Consider the following 17251-nt stretch of genomic DNA (forward strand, 5'->3'; position numbering starts at 1 on the left):
TCAGCACACAGCTGTGGCCCATGGGACATCCTCAGGGCCATACAGGTAGTATATATATTATGTGGATGTGGCCTACACAACACGCTCAGAGCTGCATATCTGTCCCACAGTGGTAAATAGGTTGATAACTAGTACCCTAGGCTATTGTGGAAGAAGGGTCCCCGGAGCTTATTTCAGACAGGAATACCCTTGTCCTAGTGTTCTGATACTGAAGGTATCAAAGTATTTAGAACACCCTCCATATCACTATATGTATCATCTAACAGTAAGTTATTGGGATCCTTCGCTCCTTCTTCAAGTAGTGTCTCTGTGGGTGCTCCACTCTAGGTGTGCTTGCACCCCCTGCTCCTTTCATCGGAGATTTCTCATAGCAGCATCCGTTCAGCCTGTGCATGCATGTTACTCAGTCTCATGCTCTGTGCTGCTGTTATATAGCACTGCATGGGTGAACTGGCCTTAGTTCCCTCTCAACCACCTTGGCCTGAGATGGAGCTTTAGCAGCTGTCTGTATTGAGTGTTACATTAACTCTGTCCCCTTAGCTCTTTTCGTGGTTATAGTTGTTTTTAGTAGTAGTTAGTACTTAGCACTTAATAGCAGCTTTAGCTGTAGTAGATTTGAAAAAACCCAACAACTTAACTTGAAAAAAAAATTATGTAGCTTTCTTCCTAGTACCTTTTAGACAAAGCTCCCAGGAGGGGAGAAAGCTACTGCCTGGTTTGCCTAGTTTTGAATGTTGCCTGTTGTACCAGGAGGCAATCCTGGTGAATGGCAGACACTCCCAGTGCATCTGTTGCCTTGGGGAATCTCATCTTTCCCAACAGTGAAACTTCTGTCTGGCATTAAAATCTAGAGCCAGAAAAAACAAGGAGATCAAACTTTGACTCCTCATGATGGGGAGTTTGCTGCGCCCAGCCTCTGACCCTGGCCCTCTACTCCAGTCTCTGAATAAGTCCACTGTCTATGAACTGCACTGTTTGGGGGCATCTTAAGAGGAAGACCCAATCTTCCTACAGTAAGACCCCCAAAGACCGTACCTTGAGTGCTCCAGGTAGGGAATCTACTCCAAGGAAGTCGTGGTCTCTGATGACTCCAGCCACTTCTGCACCCATTGCTCTCTGACCCAGTACCCACAAGATTGCTGGTTCCTCAGGTACTGAGGGCACTATCAAGCCCAAAGCCTGTAAAGTCTAGGGCTCTGAGAGGTCATTGGTACCGTCAGTGAAGTGAGGCAGCAAGAAAAGCTCTACCTCTTCTCACTTGGTACTGAAAAGCCTGTTCGGGCTCTGACTGGACTCCCCTTGGAATAGTCGAGGTCCATGGTACCGTCAACTCCCTCAGCCACTATCTCTTTGGTGCAGGCCATGGACACGGTACCGACAACACACTTGTTACTGCAGGAGTTTCACTTTCTCCAAGACCTTGCTGTATCTGAGACACCAGACTCACCTTTGCTTGGCTCCAATGTACTCGTGGTACCAAGGACTTCCAATCTTTGGACATTTGCCTTGTACCGACTGTTTCACCTCATGTTTCTTCTGGTGCTCCACCGCTAGAGTGATTTGGAAGAGGAGGATTCTGATGAAGATCTTTCCTCGGTCTCCCAAACATCTGTGCAAGGCTTTACTCTCCATTCCTATAAAGACAGGTTTCAGAGTAACAGCCGTGTTAGTCTGTATTCGTAAAAAGAAAAGGAGTACTTTCGTGAGCTAAAGCTTATGCTCAAATAAATTGGTTAGTCCTCTAAGGTGCCACAAGTACTCCTTTTCTCATTCTCCTCTTTCCTGGAAGTCTCTGAGGAGATTGGCATCACTTGTGAGAGATGGCCCCAACCACCAGCTTGCTGGTATGAACACCTCGGGTGTTCATGAGAAATCTCTGATCAAAGGTACAGGGGGCACAAAAAACCTGCATCCATAGGGGTAGACATCTTGAACAACCAGTTACTGCACAGGGTGTGTAACCATGTCTTCCTCCAAGTGATCAGGTCCCACATTCATAGTCTGCTCAACTGAGGGCTCAGATGAAACAGATGCTGGCACAAATATCTTTGCATCAAGGTTAAGCCCATTAGACTGCCTATGCTCATTGCCTTTTATATAACTGAGCAAAGCACTTGGACGACCCAGAGTTGAGCCAGGATCACTTATCAAGGACTGGAGTCGCATCCCTGACCCCACATCTGAGTACTCTAGAGCAGTGGTTCTCAACCAGGGGTACGCAGAAGTCTTCCAGCGGGTCTGTAACTCCTCTAGATCAGTGTTACTCAACCTGGCTGTCATGGGGCAGGTTTAGGTGGGGCTGCAAGCACAGGGCTGGTATTAAAGAGTGGCTGGCAGGGCAGTTGACCAGGGCCCCATGTCACAGGTGGCCCCACAAAACTAAGTTACATGCTTCAGCACTGGGTGGCGGGGCTTAGGTTTCAATCCTGGGTGGCGGGGCTCGGGCTTCAGGGGTACAGTAGTCTAGAAAGGTTGAGAACCACTGCTCTAGAGCAGTCTCCTCTCCTTCTGAATCACTCTGAGCTACCTACGTGAGGTACTTTATGTCTATGCAGTCTGCCATAACTTGAGTGTGAACCTCTTTTGACACTTTTCCTTTGCTCAGTCTTGGAATCCGTTTGCCTCACAGTGGGTGCTTACTGGGTCCTCCACAGGTAAGAAATAATTCCTATGCAATGTCTTTGACCAGGGCTGCTCTCAAGTCTGATCTTGTAGACAGGCAGATTCCCTGATTTTTCCACCACCCAGTGGGGGAGTGCCTCCCACTGGTTGGCTATTTTACAGTTTCTCATAGCACCAAAGTTGCACAACAGAACACTTATCACCTGGCTGAAGCTCTTGAGAGCACATGCTACTATCATATCTGTATTTGTTCCTGTCAGGCGTTGAGGCTGAGAGTCCCTTGGCAGGTGTTAAGGGGTGGTCCTTGCATCTTTAATCCCAGCCATACTGAGCACCACCTTTAAAAAGTGACTTGCAAAATCCTGTCCTTGGTCAGAGAGTATCTGAGCTGGGAAGCCATACACTGAACAATATTTTTCCATAACACTATGGCCACTGTAGTAGTCTTCTGATCCCTAGTTGGACAGGCTTGTGCATACTATATAAAATGGTTAGTCATGACCAAGGTGTTGGCAATATTCTTTTGGCCTGTTTCCAGAGACAGAAAATCAATGCATGCTAGCTCCAGTGGGTTGCTGCTGGTGCTATTTTCCAAGTATGCCACTGTGGTGGCTAAAGTTTTCCTCTGTGTACCTCGGGCACATGATCCCATTTCCTGTGAAGGTCATCCACCATTCAGGGCCAATAAAATCTACTTTGTACAAGGTCTTGTACAAGGTCCAAGGTTTTCTCAAGTCCCAAATGCTGGAAGTCATGGTGCAGTGCTCTCATAGCTAGTGCTCTGTACTCTTCTGGTAATTCTAGTTGTTTTTGTAAAAGGTCCGTGGTTATTTAGTATCCTGTCCCATTAATCAGTTTTAACTTCCACCATTCCCTTAATAGAAGTTTAGCCTATACCAGGGTGGGCAAACTTTTTGGCCCGAGGGCCACATCTGGAGATGGAAATTGTATGGTGGGCCATGAATGCTCACGAAATTGGGGTTGGGATGTGAGAGGGGGTGAGGGCGCTGTCTGGGGGTGTGGGCTCTGGGGTGGGGCCAGAAATGAGGAGTTCAGGGTGCAGGAGGGGGTTCTGGGCAGGGGGTTGGTGTGCAGGGGGGGAAAGAGGTGAGGGCTCTGGGTGTGGGATCTGGGGTGGGGCTGCGGTTGAGGTGTTGGGGGTGCAGGAGGTTGTTCTGGGCTCGGATGGAGGTGTTTGCAGGGTGGGAGGGGGATCAGGGCTGGGGAAGGGGGTTGGGGTGTGGGAGAGGGTCGGGATGCAGGCTCTGGGCGCTGCTTACCTCAAGCAGCTCCCGGAAGCAGCGGCATGTCCCCCCTCCGGCTCCTATTTGGAGGCGCAGCCAGGCAGCTCTGCATGTTGCCCTGTCCGTAGGCGCCACCCCTGCAGCTCCCGTTGGCCTCACTTCCTGGCAAATGGGAGCTGCAGGGGCAGCACTTGGGGAGGGGGGCAGCGTACGGAGCCCCCTGACTGCCCCTATGTGTAGGAGCCAGAGTGGGGACATGCTGCTGCTCCTGGGAGCTGTGCAGAGCGGGGCAAGTCCCGGACCCTGCTCCCCAGCGGGAGCTTGAGGGCTGGATTAAAATGTCTGGAGGGCCGACAGCGGCTTGGAGCTCCTTCCAAATGGCATGGAACGTGGCTGACTCGGCGGCTAGGGTGATCGTGTCGGCGGTGGTTATCAGGCGCAGCTCCTGGCTTCAGACCTCCAGCCTCTCCCAAGAGATGCAGATGTCGATCGAGGACCTCCCATTCGATTGGATCAGTCTTTTTTTCAAAAGAGACGAATGTGAGGCTTCATGGGTTAAGACATTCGGGCCACCCTTCAGTCGTTGGGCATGCATATGCCGCAGTCTGCAAGAAAGCAGTTCTGTCCGCCCCCACCGCCAAGGCCTTGGCCTGAAAGGAGAAGGGACAGACACGTTAGTTTCAGTGGTCACCGCCTTTCCTCCTCCCTCCCTCCACCCGTTCACCTGCATAGCCTGGCCCAGCAAAGCACCCCGGGGACCAGAAGTGCTTGTTTTGAGGGTGCAGTTGAGAGCGACTCCCCAGTCACCTCCCAGGATCCACCCCATTCTTTCCTCAGCTGTCTTCGTCCCTACCATTCGGCCCGGTCACAGGTCACCTTGGACTGCTGGGTGCTGGAGATAGTGTCTCAAGGCAACACCCTGCAGTTTTTGTCCGCCCCTCCTTCCCACCTCCCCTTTCCCCATCTCTCTTCATGGACCCTTCTCACAAGCAAGTCCTCGTTCAAGAGGTCGAGAACTTCCTGCACATGGGGTGATGGAGGAGATCCCTCGGGACATGACTGGAAAGGGATTCTACTTCAGTTATTTCCTAATCCAAAAAGCAAAAGGGGCCTAAGACCCACTCTGGACCTGTGATGTCTCAACAAGTCTCTCAGGAAGTTGAAGTTTTGCATCATTCCCTCCCTGGATCCAGGAGACTGGTACCCGCCCTCGACTTGAAGGACAATTATTTCCATATTTCAAGGTTACAGACGTTTCCTCCATTTCATAGTGGGCGGATGCTATTTTCAATTCATGGCACTGCCCTTTGTCCTGTCATCGGCCCCAGGGGTCTTCACAAAATGTATGGCTCCAGTGGCCAGTGACCTGAGACATCGAGGGGTCCATATCTTCCCGTATCTCGACAACTGGCTCATCAAGGGCAGGTCTTGGGAACAAGTTTAGAGGACCCTCGATCTGGTGCGTTCCACCTGCCACGACCTGGGGCTGTTGATAAACGAGCAAAAATCCACCTTCAGGCCAGTCCAATGAATAGAGTTAATCAGGACAGTTCTCAGCTCCATGCGAGCCAGAGCCTTCCTTCCAGAGGCTCTTTTTCAGGCCCCATTGGACCTGATCTCCCATGTGAAGAACCACCTGCTCACTATGGCTCACCTGCCTGTGGTTGTTGGGCTACACGGCCGCCTGTACATACGTGGTCAGTTATGCCCAACTCCATCTCCGGCCTCTGCAAGCATGGCTGCTGTTGGTTTACATCCCCAACAGACACGACCTAGACTGGTAGGGTGCTGGATCACATCCTGTCGTCCCTGGAGTGGTGGTTGAACCCTGGGTCAGGGTTGGAGGGAGTTCCCTTCGTGGCCCCATCCCCGTCACTCACCCTGGCCTTAGACGCTTCAGAGCTGGGTTGGGGAGCCCACCTGGGCGAGCTCAGCACTCAGAGCTGCTGGCTGCCGGACAGTCTGGACCTTCATATTAATGTCAGGGAGCTAAACGCAGTTTGCCTGGCCTGCCAGGCTTTCTTGCCCCACCTGAAGGGCAAGGTGGTGCAGGTCCTCACAGACGGTACCACCGCAACGTATTACATTAACAGGCAGGGTGGGACCAGGTCATCGTCCCTTTGCCAAGAAGCTCTCTGCCTTCGGGACTTCTTTGTGCGGCATGCCATTCATCTGGTAGCCATGCACGTGCTTGGGACCAGAATTACTTCAGCAGGACCTTCTCATCTCACCACGAGCGGTCACGTCATCCGGAGGCGGTCAGTATGATCTTTCAATAGTAGGAAACTCCCCAGGTGGACTTGTTCGCGTCCCGTCAGAATAGGAAATCCACGTGTTCTGTTCACTCCGGGGGATGGACAGGGGTTCCCTGTGAGATGCTTTCCTGCTCCCTGATGTACGCCTGATGGTGGGGCCTGATGGTCTTTCTCTCCGGACATAGAATAGTCTAATGGCCTGAGCATGGAGGTGGGAGTCAGGAGCTCCTGAGTTCAAATCCTAGTGCTGTTACTCCCAATTCTTTTAAAATGGATTTCATACCGACCTGCCTCTTTATTTAAATCCAGAGGCTAATAATCACTTAGAATTTCCCTTCCAAGTGTTCTCTTACCATTGCTTTTATTAAGAAAATATAGAAACACTCAAACTCACTCCATGTAGATAGTGACTAAGTCTACTAAGTGTTTGGGGGCCTGATGTACGCCTTCCCACCAGTGCCGTTGATCCACAGAGTTCTCGTGAAGATCAAACAGGACAGAGAAAAGGTGATCCTGATAGCCCCTGAGTAGCCTCGCCAACACTGGTTTGGCACGCTGCTGGACCTTTTGGTAGCCGCCCTGCTGCAGTTACCTCTCTGACTGGACCTGCTGTCCCAGGACCATGGCAGTCTTCTACACCTGAACCTGGAGACTTGCGCTTGTTGGCATGGCTACTGCATGGGGAAGAGCAGGAATGCTCAGCCTTGGTTCAACAGGTCTCATTGGGTAGCAGAAAGCCCTCCACTAGAGCGACTTACCTGGCCAAGTGGAAAAGGTTCATGTGCTGGGCTTTGGAACGATATATCCGGGCCTCACAGGCCTCGCTGCAGGTGATCCTGGAATATCTTTTGCACCTCAAACTTCAGGGTTTGTCCCAGAAAGCTCTATAAACTGGCATTTCTGATCTTCATTGAAATTCTGGTTTATAGTCCGGTTGGCGCGGGGCTGGCAGGGGGTTGGGGTGTGGGAGAGGGTGTGGAGCACAGGCTCTGGAAGGGAGTTTGGGTGCAGGAGGAGCTCGGGGCAGTGGGTGTGAGGTGCTGGATCCAGGGGTCACTCACCTTGGGCGGCTCCCCGCAAGCAGCAACCTGTCCCGGCTGCTCCCAAGCACAGGCGTGGCAGGTGGCTCTGCGCACTGCCTCTTCCCGCAAGCGCTGCCCCCGCAGCTCCCATTGGCTGCAGTTCCCAGCCAATGTGAGCTGCGGAGCTAGTGCTCAGGGCAGGGCGGGGGCAGTGCGCAGAGCTGCCTGCCGCGCCTCTGCCTAGGAGCAGCCCCAGGACAGTTCGACACTTGCGGGGAGCTGCTCAAGGTGAGCGACCCCTGGATCCGGTACCCCCCGCACCTCCTCCTATGCCCTAACCCACTGCCCCGAGCCCCCTCCCGCACCCAAATTCCCTCCCTCTTAGTTAACCAGCATTTTTCACTTACTGGCATCCCCCATTCCCCCAACATGCTGGATAAAACAGCTTGTACTGTATTGAGGCAAATAGCTTTGCAAGATTAGAAAAGGTGAGTGAGGTACTATCTTTTATTGAAAGTTGGTCCAATAAAATATATTACCTCATCTACCTTGTGTCTCTGATTCCTGGGACCAGCATTGCTACAACAACACTGCAGACAGAAATAGAACAGAAGTAGACATTTATATTTATGAGACTAACGTATGCAGCTATACTAACTCTCTTAATCTTCATACTGCAGAGTATGAGCTGATATCCAGCTGGAGTGATGAATAATACATTTATATACTGCTTTTCATCCACAAAGATCCCAATACTCTTTACCCAACATATTTACAAATTTATTATTCTCTTCTCCAGCTATTGAGGTAGATTCGTCTCCTGTTTGACTTCTGGGCGCTTACAGTACACAGCACTATGGACAACTGTTCAAAACCAACTTCAGGTCTTGTTTTAGAGCAGTGGTTCTCCACCTTTTTTGGGCTCAGGACCCATTTGTAAATGTTTATGGCCTGTTGTGACCCAGTAAATTGTCTGAGGGTGGAGGCCCTGGGGTGGTTTCAGTTGGATCCTGCCCCCCCAGGGGAAGTGGGGTTTGGCTCCTGTCCAGGACTCACCCCACAATGGCGGCTCCTGAAGCTCCTATGCTGTGGGGCTGGCTGAGCTTGACTCTCTGCTCCAGGCATTGCAACCTCTGGGGTTGCAGTGCCATTCAGTCCTCCTGATTGGACCAAATTTGTGTGAGTGGAGTTGTGACCTGCTCATGGGGTTGCAGTGCCCCTCACTCAAATTTGGCCGACTCGGACTCCCGTCGTCATGACCGCTGGGCTAAACCTGAGTGGTGCTGCAATCCCAGAGGTTGAGGTGCCTGGAGTGGGGAGGCGAGCCCAGCCAGCCCCGTGGGACAGGAAATGCTGCGCATCTCTTTGAAACATTCTGGTGACCCAATTTTGGGTCCTGACCCACATGTTGATAAACCCTGTTTTAGAGTGCAGGTAATGTAATTACCTAGATTAGAGGACACTTGCATTCCTATCTGTTGTAAAAATTACTGTGGGACTTTTAATTACCACAAGCAGTAAGGACCTATTTTTTTCTAATTTGAAAGATGCCTCTTTTGGTATCATTCCCCCCACCATCATGTTTAAGCACTTGTTCAATACTGATTCAAAAGGAAGTGTGTCACTTTACTGAATCGACATTTGGGCTTTCTAAAGGACACTTTACTAAAGGCTCTTCCAAGTATCTACCAAACCTTAACCCTGCTTAGTTATGAGATCTGTTGTGACGTTGAGATATTGATGTTAATAGGGGTCAGGAAGAATCGTTACCCTTGTATTTTATTATTGCACAGAATATTTTAGTGACTTTGCAGCATCCTCTGAAGCACAGGTATTGACAATTATGAGGACAGTGCTAGATGTAGTAAAGCTTTTCAGTAATGAGCTCCTACTTAAAACGTAAACTCTTTGGAACAGGGATAGCCTTTTTGTTAGGAGTGTAGAGTGCCTCGCACAATGGTGCCCCAATTCCTGATTGGCAATACAAATAATCACAGTAAAATAGTTATTGTTCAGACATGTGAGCAATTACATCTCAGGCAAAAACTGGACCACAACGCTTCGCTTTTGTAGGAAGGCTTGCATAATATGATTTTATTAAGTTCCTGTGGGGAAGATAATTTTCTTACCAACAGTTTAAATTCCTGTAAATTTAAGGTGGTGAATGATAATTTTTATCATTCATCACAAAAAAGATACATAAAAAGAACGAGAGAAGGAAAAGTGACATGGTAGTAAACCAGATATTTCTCAAGCAGTGAAATACTGTAGTTCTTATCAAGTCAGGAAGAGAAGGGAGCCTTCTAAAATACTAATAGGTCTGCTGAGTATTAATCATGAAGTGTTTTGTTTTATGTTTTTATATAAAAGTGTGCATTGAATTTTTTTTAAAGAAATGTATTTCTTTATTCCTTTAGATGGGTTCTTCTGTGCATTTGTTTACTCTAGTAAAGGATACTTCCTGGGAAGTCTCCAGTGCACAGACCGCAAAGTGGGTATTGGATTCTTTCTAGGGAGTGTTCTTCTCCAGTACATCCCCATTTGCTGCTAAATATACCATAAATGAAACTGTCTATAGTTCAGACACTGCCGTATCTATAAATGTACTACTAAATCAGTAATTTTATAAAACTATCTAATTTTCATTATTTATCTCTAGGGATATATTTTGAGAGGTATACATACAGATTTAGCCTTGTGACTCCCATTCATATCAATGGAAGTTGTGTAAATCTGTGCACTGAAAATGTATGCTTTTAGATAGCAAACAATTTATATTCATAAGCTTTCACTGCAGATTCTTTTCAAGTAGTCACTATCTTTGTGTGTGTGTGTGTGTGTGTGTGTGTGCGCGTGCGCGCGCGTGGTGAGCCTGGAGGTAAAATAAGGCTGTGAGGGAGAAATGGAGGACATCGGGGGATAACTATAGTTATTAGTTGTTTGCAGTGTTGTAGCTGTGTTGGTCCCGGGATATGAGAGACAAGTATGCCTGAACCCCTTATGGGTAACAATTTGTCCCAACTTGTATTTAGTTTAAACACTCTGATTACCATCCCCAGAAGGGAAGAGCTCTGTGAAACTCGAAAGCTTGTTCTGGCCCCAAACACAGTTATGCCTTCCACTACACCATGAGCACAAACTTGTAAAAGCCCAACATGGAGTGAGTTAGGACTGCACATTTAATGAGTCACGGAGGTGGTCTCAGAGTCATGGGTGGAGGCAAGTATGAAAAGAACAATATTGATGTGGATACAGCAGCAAAGTGAGGATAGACACATATATGGAATTAAGTGGCAGGCCACAACTTTTCTTAAACTTTAACACAGGGGAGGGTGGCTACCTGCTTATCACTCATACTTTCCTATACCAGCATGGGCAGCAGGTGAACCGCGGGCTCAGGCAGGCTAGCCCCCACTGCGCCCCTTGTGCCCAAGGCCCCACCCCTCTGCCCCTGCCAGCGCCCAGCACCTCCAGCCCCAGAGTGCCAGGCGGGTGGCACAGTCCCCAGCGCCTCCTGCCCCCGAGTGCCAGGTGGGTGGGCAGTGCATGCACTGGCTCCAGTCGCCTGTAGTCCCTGGCCGCAGGCCGGCCCCCATTAGCCCCAGCCAAGGGCCCAGGCCATGGGGGAAAAGTTGCAGAGTGCTCGGAAGCAGGAAGGGGCCTGGGGGTGGAGCATGGGCAGGGCCACACAATGCTGTTTTGAGATGCTCAGCCTCCCCTGGCCTTTGATACCTCTGCCCGTGTATACCAGGCATTTAATTGGTTCCAGTGCAGGGGTTACAGGTCTCCATATCATATAACCTGTAATTTGGGGTAGGTTAATCTCAGCTACCACCCAGGACGCAACTCTGAGTTCTAGGACTTTAACAATAACAAATGTGTTTTGGTGTGGGATTAATAAATAGATGTTTAAACTTTGGATATTTCCTCCTTGGATTACAGTGGTAGAAATTTTGAGCTGAAACTGCATTAGTTAAAAGTTTTTCTGATACTGTTTTCTTCTCTGCTCTTTGTTCACATAGTTTATCTTTTCTTTTCCTTGAAATTACTTCTCTTTCTTTCATTGTCGTTCCTTCCATTTCTCTGCCTTTCTTTAAGAATTAGTCTCCCATCTTCACTCCTTCCTCTTGTTGTAGCAATTCTGTGGTTATCTTAGCAGCTTTATCCTGAAGGACTTAAAAGTGACACCATAGTCTGATAGATTGTCTTGATAATGTGATAGAAGAGTGTTTTTCCTTTTCTAAAGTAAATTAAGAATATTTATTTTCTCCAAGCTAGTCTTCTTGCAGGATATGAAAATTAGAATGCATACCCCCTCCAACAGAGGGGCAGTCCTGTAAGTGCTATCTAGGTGGTGGTTGTACATAATGCATTCCCTGTGGTGCACCAACAGCATTATGAAACTGTTCAGCACTGCTGTGGCTACAGGCATAAAGACAGAACTGCATGGGGCCTGATGTAATAATACCAGTATTGCCAACTCTTGTTGTTTTTATCAATTTTGGGGGTGTTTTTTTGCCTGTATCTCGAAAACAAGATGGAAGGCTGCCAATTGATTAAATTTTCCTTATTCAAAATGGCCACCATGTCTGATTATTGTCAATGGAACTGAAGACTGCAAGATGTAGACTGCAGGGAAGTGACAATCTGCAGGTTGAAGTGAGGCTGCCCTTAATAAAAGTGACTGCCATCTCCCAATGTTTTCAGTGAGACTGAAGCCATATCCTCAGGCATGATGGCTGCCACTCTATGGTTCAGCAGGCTAGTCTGGGCATATGGACTGTGAGGAGCAGCATAGACATGGTGAAAGGTAAATAGTGGGAATGAGAGGGTGCAGGAGAAAGGGGGGCTCTGGAGGGGAGGGTTGGAGAGGAGAGGGAGGTCAATCATAGTGATGAGCAAAGAAGAGCATGCGTGGTGGGGCTTAGTGAGTGCTGTCCAGTCTCAGGTAGAGAAGTGGGAGGGGGTCAGGGAAGTGTTGCCTCTTGCAAAAGGCCAAATCAATTCCATATTTTAACATTATTGCTTATGTGATTAATATAAGACAGACTAAAACCCATGATTTGATGGGTTTTAAAATCTCATGTTTTGGGGGGCTGGTATCACGATTTTTTATCTCTTGAGGTTGGCAATTCTATAATACCATGACAAAGTTAGAGTTCTACTTTCCTACAAGCAAACAGTTAAAACTGGGGCTGTTTGAGAAAATAAACACTTTTATGTATGTTTATGCATTTTTATTATTAATTAAATAAATCAGTTATGATTTTATGTCTTGCTTTTCCCCCTCAAAGTTCTCTTTAGCAGTGGTGCAGAACTTACATTTATTTCTGTTTTCTTTAAATATTTTTATTTCCTTGTTCACAGAATTACAAGAAATTGTATTTGTCATCCAGAGTCAAAGTAACTCTTTTCATTCAAAAAGAGCAGAAGATTTAGAGCGCAATATTTTAAAACAGGCTGAAGAGCTTGGAAAGGTATGTGTAGATAAAATATACTGCGTGCTTCTTGCATATGTCTGTACAACGTTTTACTACCTTTTGGCTGAGCCTATTTTTATAATCCATTTTATTTTGTTAACCTATCTCAGGGCTTGTCTACATAGTGTATTAGTCTATATCAGAGAGCTGTAAATTGTAATGCGCACTAACTGCCATGTCTGGACCCTTATGTTGTCACTAAAAGTTCCCCAGTGCACATTTAATGTAGTACTGTTTTAAACAATACTACATTAATGCACATTAGGGAGCTTTTAGTACACACTAGAAGAGTCCACATAGCCCAGTTAGTGCACGACATGCTAGTGCACGCTAGAATTTACACCCTTCTAATGCAGACTAGCGAACCATGTGGACACGCCCTCAGAATGCATTTGTTTACTCTTCTCTGTGCATTTTCTGAAGAAATTGTTTAAGCTCAAGGCTATCACTGATGGCATATGATGATGATCACCAAGTGGGATTTTCATGCTGAATTACATACTGTAGTGAATAATGTTTGTAAAACAACTGTTTTTGTGCGAGTGGAATTTGATCTGAAATGATAAAAGAAGTTGTTGAATGGAAAAAGCTTACAAATAGGATCTAATGGTATAAGTTGTTTTTTTTTTTTTTTTTTTTAAAGTTTTTTAATATGTTTTTTCTGATGAAGTAGGTACATCAGTTTAAGTTAATATGTAGGATCACTTTCAGGGGCACACCTTAACATTTGTAATGCATCTTCATTTGCTTCGGTATAGCTTTTGTCTGCATTTTTATCACATAAATGTATTATCACTGGTTTAGAATGAACATTAGTCAGAAATTTGGATCACAGAACCTTAGCTTAGAGCTAAAATTGACTTGTTAAACCATAGTTGTTCAAAGATCTTAAAATTTCTCTTCCTCATTTTTTGATCTTTTTAAAATAAAAGTTTATATTTAAAATGAAATTGTGAGGTAACATACTGTGGTGGGGTTATTGAACTGAACTTTCGTCTCTAGTAAACTGGGTTCAAAAAGTTATTAAAAAAAATGCTATGTGCACTAAATCTCTAGGATTCTTGCTGCCCTTGTATGAAACGCTTCCTAATTATGTATCTACCTGAGCTGATCAATACTATATTAATTAAATATGTTCTAACTGCCCTTTTTTCAGGCCACATTTCTGTAATTGCATCCATGCAGGCAGTCCTTGCACCACATGGAGCCCCCGTTAAGTTCAGTGGGTTCCTCGCATGGTTATATTTGCACGGATCCAATGGCAGGAACAAGGTGTGGCTATTAAAAATGAATTCCTGGTAAACTTTGTTAATGCTGACACCTCAGAATGTCGCTGGCTGGGAGCCAGAAAAGTCAATAAGAGGTAGCATAGATATGTTCATCAAGAGGGAATAAAGACATGCTTGTTTACACAAGGGAAGGAAGAGAGGTTAACATCCCGTAAGAAGGCAATAGTCATGTAGTTGGGAGCAACTCTCACTTCTGAATGAACTAAAGTGGGGTTTTTTTAGTATTGGGTTTATTTTTCCAAGAGAATCCCATAGTGCTTTAGAAAAATGATCCCTTCATCCTAGATTGAAATGGAAACAGTTTTCAGATGTAACAATGCCTGCTTAACAGTCCACGTGACGATTTAGGACAGGAAGTGAGGAAAACGATAGCAAACTAAAACTTATGTCCAGAACCTGATAGAGGGGGGGTGGGAAAAAAAGGCAGCAAAATGTAGAAAAAAGTTCAGCAAACCTCTTTGTATTCCTTGTGTCTCTATTCTCCTGTCGTCACTTTCAAATACTGTACCCTCAACCATTGTGAATAAGATCATGAGTATTGGTCACTGAAGGGAAAAACCTTTGAAATCTCTGTGCATTGAAATTTGGAGTTCAGACTTCCATTTGAAAGAATGTGTTCAAGGGCATCACCTTCAGACCATACTGAAGTTAAGTCCCTGATGATATGCATCTTAAGCATTTACAGTTAATGAGTTTTAAAATTGAAAAAATAAAACTTGTCACCTGTATTTATTTTGTTTACTGAACTACAGTGAATGTCTCTTGCAGTGTTTTAAAAGTCACTGCACTGTTTGCATCCACTGTAAAAGTTTCCTATTGTATAATTTATTTTTTTATTTTACACTTCACATTTTAAAAATGTAATCCTACCTATTTTATACTATCATTCAGGTTGCCACTAGATGTCAGTGTTGCTTTAATTGTTAAAATGAAGTTGATGCTTATTACTTAGCTATAAAATGTTTTTTTCCAGTATTTTTTCATATTAAGTAATTATTTAAAACCTATTGATGAGGAAAATTTCTTAAGTTCTTTACCAGTTTTTTAAGCTATGCAGTGGAGCATGATAAAAATAGAAATACAAAGAGGAATAACATGTCAAGTATGAGGAAAATATTAGGTAAAGCATATTATAATGTTTGGACTTGGCTCACCCCAGGAATTTAGAAACGCTGCTACTTCTGGGAATAGCTAACTTTACAGCTGAAACAGCTTGTAAAAATATTGACCCTTTAAAATCACCAAATCACTCTGGACTACTAATGGAGTTTTTGAAGCAGTCCTAGTAGCTTGGTTGCCTCTAGGGGCTGATAAAACTACCTTGGAAGACAGGGATACTATGTATCAAGTTGATCTAGTAGGTGAAACATGTTCTTATTATAAGAACCTTCAGGTTACAGAAAACTCTGAAACTAATTCATTACGTTTGTAGACATGTTGCTTTTAAAACGTAAAGATGAAAGGGAATTATGAATGACTTAACCAAACAGCTGTGGTGTAAAGTTTCTGGAACTCGGGTGTCATTAATACGCAAGTGTACTTGAACATAAAGTTTACAAAGCTTATAAGAGTGCAAGAAAATCATTTAAGTCCTTTTCATTCAGTCTTCATTGCCTTTGTTTTCCAGGGCTTTGCATGCTTCCATGGGATTAATATGTATAAATGCTATTGTATAAAACAAATGTCATATATCTCTGTAATACACAGTATTTGTGCCATAGTGCTTTGCTTGTTATGAGCAGAGATCCTAGAAATCCATTTGCCATGGGAAAAATGTGGAAAAAAATAGACTTTGCATTTTTACAGAGAATCTTTAGTTTTTACATTTTGTGAAAAAAATAAAAACATATATTAACTATCAACTAAATTTTGCTGAAAGTTAGTGTGACCCTATTTCCCAAAGTGAAAATGAGAGACTATGCACGGCTGGTCTGAGGTGTCCTGGGCTGGGGATTACGGCCCAAGCCCTGTCGCCGCTTGCCCCCCTGTACGTTCCTCTGCGCCCCCATGGGGGCACACCCCTTTTTTGGCAAAACTACTCATTCTTCCTGTTTGCTGCTCAGTTGGCAAGAGCAAATGGGACAAATGCCCAGTTTTGCCAAAAAGTCAGGATGTCTGGGACAGGGCTTAAAGAGGGGACTCCTGGCCAAAACAGGGCTCATGGTCACCCTAGTTCAACTGATACCTATATATATTGTGACTAGGGAAACTAAAGTTCATCATTTCATTTTAATTGCAGAAAAATATGGACTTTTATATTTTTTTTATTGGAGAATTTTGATATTTTTAACACGGGAAAACTAGAATCCCTGGTTATGAGCAAAATCACATTCTAAAGCATATAGCTGAGATCAATTGCACCAGTTTAAACTGATGCCACATACAAAGGTGAGACACTTAAGGCTAGTCTACACTAGAAGCTACAACAGTGCAGCTGCACCAGTGCAGCTGTGCCACTGAAGCACGTTAGGTGAAGACACTCTATGCCAACGGGAGAGAGCTCTTCCATTGGCATAATAAAACCACTTCTTTGAGAGGCGGTAGCTATGCTGGTGGGAGAAGCTCTCCTGCCGACATAGCACTGTCCACACTCAGGACCTGATTAACCTTTTGTCGATCCAGCGCCAAACATATTTGTAGGCTCCCAGGGGGAATGTTTGTAAAAGACAGGGGATTGACATAGAAGTTGTCTGTGACACAGCACACAGCTGTACAAGTTTTATTTACGTTTACAGATTTAAATTGCAGATGGAAATGGCTGTCGCTAGGGTACCAGCAACGGTAGCCCTAGGGCAAAAAGCATATACAGAAGTGTACATAAAATAAATTCTAAAAGAAAAAATACAAAATAAAACACAGTGGATAAAAACAGCTAACCAAATCCAAAGCTGGCCAAAACATCAGCCATGTGCTGCTCCCGTTAAAAGGAAACCATCACACTATCTCACCCTTCACATTTCTCATATGAATTACTAGTGCTTCAGTTATGTTTTTGTATGAAATTGGGGCAAATTTAAAACTGTTTAAAACATTTTAAAAATAAAAAACATGAAAAACTTTAATACATTTTATTTACAGTGTCATTATTCATATTAGTCCGGCTTCAGGACAGACAGCAGACAGGACCCTGCATCCCACACACTCCCACGCCAGCACTGGTGCCAGTCAGGACGCTACCCCAGGACTCTGCATGAGCTGCCCACAACCAGCACCCAGTGTGGCAGACTGCGCAGACCTTGTTGTTCCACAGATCCACTGCCATGTGAACTGGTGCCCCTGCCAGGGTTAGGGCCAGGCACATTGCACTGAAAATCCAATGCCTATGGTCCTGTTGCCCTG

The 17251-nt window shown here is 45.5% G+C and overlaps 1 protein-coding gene across 11 annotated transcripts in view; it reads left to right on the forward strand.

The window, feature by feature from the left end:
• B3GLCT (beta 3-glucosyltransferase) overlaps window positions 1–17251 on the forward strand; it is a 141758-nt gene that overhangs the window by 25773 nt on the left and 98734 nt on the right. For 9 of the 11 annotated variants that reach the window (XM_037892001.2, XM_037892018.2, XM_037892032.2 and 6 more), the window contains exon 4: window positions 12511–12620. In XM_037892001.2, coding sequence (XP_037747929.1) covers window positions 12511–12620 — 110 coding nt within the window. Of the gene's footprint in view, window positions 1–11826; window positions 11954–12510; window positions 12621–17251 lie in introns of those variants that run through there. The other 2 variants (XM_043531521.1, XM_037892024.2) reach the window with 2 other exon arrangements.

Source organism: Chelonia mydas, chromosome 1, assembly GCF_015237465.2.
Source record: "Chelonia mydas isolate rCheMyd1 chromosome 1, rCheMyd1.pri.v2, whole genome shotgun sequence".
NCBI classification, from domain to species: Eukaryota; Metazoa; Chordata; order Testudines; family Cheloniidae; genus Chelonia; species Chelonia mydas.